The sequence below is a fragment of the Teleopsis dalmanni genome, chromosome 2 (genome assembly GCF_002237135.1).
Source record: "Teleopsis dalmanni isolate 2A chromosome 2, ASM223713v2, whole genome shotgun sequence".
Taxonomy (NCBI): Eukaryota; Metazoa; Arthropoda; class Insecta; order Diptera; family Diopsidae; genus Teleopsis; species Teleopsis dalmanni.
In genome coordinates this window covers 64,964,797-64,970,391 of record NC_051847.1, presented here as the reverse complement: position 1 = coordinate 64,970,391, position 5,595 = coordinate 64,964,797, and the positions used below count along the sequence as shown (strand labels likewise).

The 5,595-nt window shown below is 28.0% G+C and overlaps 1 protein-coding gene across 1 annotated transcript; it reads left to right on the top strand.

The window, feature by feature from the left end:
- The first annotated feature begins 1,976 nt into the window (after nucleotides 1-1,976).
- Nucleotides 1,977-3,626, top strand: LOC119681630. Its single transcript, XM_038094874.1, has 2 exons — nucleotides 1,977-3,014; nucleotides 3,463-3,626. The coding sequence occupies exons 1-2, from the start codon at nucleotides 2,052-2,054 to the stop codon at nucleotides 3,520-3,522; spliced, it is 1,023 nt and encodes a 340-aa protein (XP_037950802.1). The 5' UTR covers nucleotides 1,977-2,051; the 3' UTR covers nucleotides 3,523-3,626.
- The last annotated feature ends 1,969 nt before the right edge of the window (nucleotides 3,627-5,595 follow it).

The window sequence follows — 5,595 nt, the reverse complement described above, 5'->3', positions numbered from 1 at the left end:
ATTAAATAAACAGTTTAAAAATACATGTATTTGGAAATAATTACACAACGATCCTGTCGATCTACATCAACAGCATTTATTAAAAATACATTATAGTATATAAAATTACTAAATAAGCCTTTCGGTTTGATGAATGTCCGTATGGCGGCATTACAAATGCTTGAAGACGACTATTGAAGCTTCAAATAAAAATCACTGTTAGTAAATAAGTATACAAAATGCAGTTTAATTATTTAAGAAATGCGTTATTTATGTTTATATTAATATGCTCTTTTCTGCATTTTAGATAGTTTTTTCTGATGTTTTTTCTAGAAACTAAATGTCAAGTGATGTAAATACACTACTATCACACCATCAGCGCCAAGAATAAAAGGGAACTTTTGCGCCAATATCATTAATGGCAGAAAGACCCTTATCAATGTTTTTATTGCGGATATTGTTAAAAAGGCATTGTCAACGGTATTTTTTTTTCTATTCTAAATTAACAGTAGCGATAAATCTATGGATAAGGGAAGATGTACGGCAATCGCTTCAAATCTATGTGGTGAATAAAGCGTATTATTAGTTTACATACATTTCTGTATGATCAGTATCGAAAAATCTATTGATGAAGGTGGATGCATGCGCATTCGTTGTTAGATTTATATGAGTTTTTTAAGCAAAAATATTTTTATATAAAATTTAATAAAAAAGCATTTTATGAATATTGAAAAATTTAATTTTAATTTATAATTATAAAATATGTTTTTAAATAAATTAAAATGTATTAAAGTATTTAAAAATATCAGTTAAGTTTGATTGAAATAAATACTAGTTGTTTACGTAACTAATTATTGTTATGAAATGTAGTAGACTTAACTATTTATTTCGAATGAAAGTCAGAATATCATCTGTTGAGGACCTGCTAATGTTAGAAGAGGTCTTACTGAAGATGTATTTTTTATTTAAAATACATTTATATAATACGCAACATGCACTAATGATTAAACTTACATATTTCATTCTATTACGAAAACGGTATATATATAGAATTGTGGATTACCTGCAATCTATTCAACCTAATAACACTACTCAATGCTATAAAGTTCAATAGATCTTTGGATACATCTCGTTGAAGTGGCTAGGTTTCTCTACCTTGGGCGAAGTTAGCTTCAATTAAAATTCCACCCATTCTTAATGCACTATTGTTCGCAAACAATCCTCTCTATTTTCACACTTTCTTTATCCAACCATATCCTTACCTATGCATTCGTATTTGTAATTTCTTTCATATTATCTGATATATAGATCTCCGCGGGTTATTATTAAATGCTTGATTAAATGCCATGCTTTGTGATTACTTAGGTCATATTTTCATGTGTCTCTCTCTCAGTGCACTACTATATACAGCATTTCTTCCGGTGAACAAAAGTATACATAATGCCTGCGGATATTTTTTAAAAAGATTAATGCTCGATTAAACTACCAATCTAACATTTATATTTATCAATCGGGTAGTTGTGACCCAAAAAACATCAGAGGAGTTAGATAGGCTTCGCTCTCTCCTATAGAGGACACTTTATCTAAACGTATAGCTTCAATTGGTACTGGCAATGGAGCGTTTATTGTGGTGCCTTACGAAACGTGTGTTAAGATCACTCTTCCCGGCAGGTAAATAGATTAAAAACACGACCGTGTTACTGTTTAATGTATTCTATACAATTGAACCACAATAGGAGTAGTAAACGACTGTGGTTTAATTATGCCTTTATGAGTACACCAATTCGCTTCATACTATTAGTAGTGGATTTGCTTATATGTTTAATTGTAGAATAGGTTAAATTAGACCGATTATATCATTTAACTTAGATGTATGATTGAGTAAACAATGATTTAAGTTTAAATTTGTTTTCTACAAAAATAAAAATAAAAATTGTTGTTTTGTATTTAATATTTGTTAGAAATTGAATTATTAATAAAATTTGAAATAAAAATTTTTTGCATGATTTAAACAAAAATATAAATTTACAATACATAGTAATTAGGCTTTACTTTTCTAATAATAAATCAAGATGGCGTATTATGAGTTTGATGCATATGATGAGATGACAGCAAAATCCTTAAATAAATCTATAGAAAGACCTCCTACTTTTTTAGAGTTACCCAACGAACTACTTTTAGAATCGGTTAGTACCGTGAATGTTTGGCATTACGATCGTATACGACGTACCTCGACACGATTAAGTAATATCGTCGACACAGTGCTTTGGGACCAATATACAAATTTTTTAAGAATTACACGTGGAACTGTAACTAGTATGCGTAAGAAAATCGCTGTTGAAATTTTACACCAATCAATAGATATATTAATTCGAGCCGGATATCTGCCTTCATTTTCTGGTACTATACTTCATCACTGGCGTGCCCATCAGAGTGATACTTATTTACCTTTGGATATTAAACCACAGGAAGTTGAGATAATTCTAAAAAGGTATTACTTACAAATCATTCGTCTAGATAATCCGAGTGACGACCATATGGCTGCTATATTATTTGGATTGACTTGGTTAAATCAAGTGAAGTTATTTAAAAATAAAAAGATCATTAGTAATATTATTTCCGATAACAAATGGTGTTGCTCTGTTGAAGTTGAAGGTGTTTTTATTGGAAAATCTAAACAAGACAAAGGTGAACCGAGCTTTGCTGCAATTGGCGTCGCTATTGCAGTAGTATTGATAGCATCTATAGCTGGTTATTCAACTAAGAGATTATTCGAATGTGAAGATGTACTTTATTTATGCGGTCACAATATGGCTCCGCAACGTTCACGTCCACCCAAAATCACCTTCGTTTTTAAAGTTTCCGCATCTAATAGTATTTGCAAATATTTCTCTTGCTTTTTTTCTGGAGATTTGGAGATTTTGGGAACACTTCCAAAGGAATTACTAAATGATCCATTCACATTTAGTTTCGCATTATATTGTCCCGAAAGTTGTAAATTGGGCTTTAGTCAAAACATGAACGTTGTATGTAAGGTAAGAAATTATATATCGTTTATATCGTCAAATGACAAAAACATTTTATTTAAAATGTGTAAGTATACGAAATATAGAATATATATTTAGTATGTCTTTCCAAATTCAAATCTTCGACAATTCTAATTCACTTGTAATCCGGACAAAATAAGAAACTTCAAAATTGTATTATATACCATATAGTTCAGATCAACCACTGATTCGCTAATCCAAATCATCTGATATAGACACGTCTGTTCGTTAGTCAAGTGAATAAATAAAATAAATCACATTTATAGGTTATGTGCATACACATGTATGGGTCAGTCTTTTACAAGCGGAAGGGTTTTTGAACTCTTCTCCTTAGATATTGTTGACAGTTTTTTATACGCATTTTTTTTAATATCTATTTTTTTTCATATCTATTTTAATTTACTTTATTAAAAATTTCAATTTAAAATTTTTTCAGCACAAGCCAACGGTTCCACAATATATTAAGGATATGGATTGCAGTGAGAATGTTTTTTAGCTGAATTTTTATTGTTAACTAAATCAATGGAAAAAACGAAAGCCAACTTAAAAACAAAAATTTGTCGTGAAAAACACTTCAAGTAATTTTTAGATAATCTATAAATATTTTTTAAAGAAATTATAAGTTATATTTCAAAATGTCGTTTGTTGTTAATTATGGTAAAAAAGGATACATGAGTACATATTTTTATTTTTTGCACAAAGATTACCACATGATCTCAAGATATAATATTATTTTGCACCACATTGCAAATACTATTAAGAAAATGGATAGTTCACTGCGACCTAAAAGATCTATTCTGCCCCCTAGTCGGATTAGAGTGTTTTTCCAAGTCCGATTTCTTTAATGAAAGAAAGATAGAGCCTATCTTTCTTAGTCTTGAATCTTTATGATTCATGAAACACCCTCCTAGGTGTTTCTTCCGCTTGTGCATCAGTGTTGGGCACTCCCCAAGCAAGTGGTATGCAGTTTCTCTCTTTTCTCTACAGTATCTGCAGTCTGAGTTAGATTGCGTTGCTAACTTCATTAAGTGGTTATGCAATCTATATGGACCGATCAAAAATCCCGTAATAATTCATAGGTTATTTTTTGATTTGATCTGAAGACTAAAAAATTTGATACCAATATTACAAATAGTTTATGAGATTTACTCATTTGATTAATATCGTATACACCCAGGTGTGTACATATAAGTTAGGTTAACCCGGTGCTCGTAATATCGTGGTCGAGAGCTTAAATGTAAGCCCGTAATAATAGACTTAATCTTTATGTAGTTTTTATTGTAAGCATTTTTGCACATTGAAGTGAAACGATTTCAGAAACAGAAAAATTGTTTTTTAAAAGACTAACTAAGAAAGACTAAGACTAGGACTAAGACTCAGACTTACGCTAAGACACTAAAATCTTACTTTTTCGATAAAGTTTCAACATTCACAGGAGTGGAAAAGCGACAGTAATAACAAAAAGTTCAACAATAATTTTGGTGCCAAATACCGTGGGCATATAAAAACATCGAGAGCTTCAAAAGCTAATGAAATTGCTATGGTATCTAAACTTTTAAAAATATATTCAAATCTGACTTTCGTTATTGGGTCAAAATTATTTATTGTGCTCAACATTTTACGTTTTTAACTAAAACACAAAATCACGATTTTATAATATTTTTAAATGTACAATCTTTATTTATTTTACGACTAGATCCAAAGAAGTTTTTAATATAAACAATTAAAAAATAAAAATATATTAAATAATTAAAAAATATATCAAATATATAATTAAGGTTTACATATGTATATAGTTATATATAATGTGATTCTAATGAAAGCTGCTCATATTTTTAAGCTACAGCCTTACATAGCTCTCTGGACTATGAATATTGAGCTCGAATAGATTGAAACAGGAGCTGTTTTTAAGTTTAAAGATATATCAATTTACATATAAACCTATACATATATTCATGTATTTATATTTACATATAAACATATATACATATTTATATGTATCTACAAATATATAAATATTTATATATATATATTCACATGTAAGTTTATATATATATATATATATATATATTAGTTGTTTGTTGATTTAATCATTAAAAATAAATAAAAATACTTTAAGTTTTTATTTATCTTTTTAAAATATTAAAAAATAATTAAGAAAATAAAATCGAAAAAAAAATATTTACATCAGACATTTTCAATACTTTTTGTTCTTCATTTTGTTTTGTAAATAATGTATGTTCTTTTTTGCTGGATTATATAAATCAAAATATAATAATATATATGTGTAAGTGCAAAATGAAAAAAAAAAATTATTTTAAACTTATTGTTAAATAATAGATATTAAATAATCATTAGGAAGTTACAATAGTTCTAGTTTCAATGCTATATATAATTAAGAATACTACACTGAAAATATGTGCTCTGTAAGTTGATTTTTTGTTAAACATACACATAAATTCATTTATTAATTTTTCATAATTTTTTCTGTTAATTAATTAATGATAATTACATTCCAAAATTCTAACAATTTTTTTTTTTAATTTTCATTTTATGCTGATATATATAA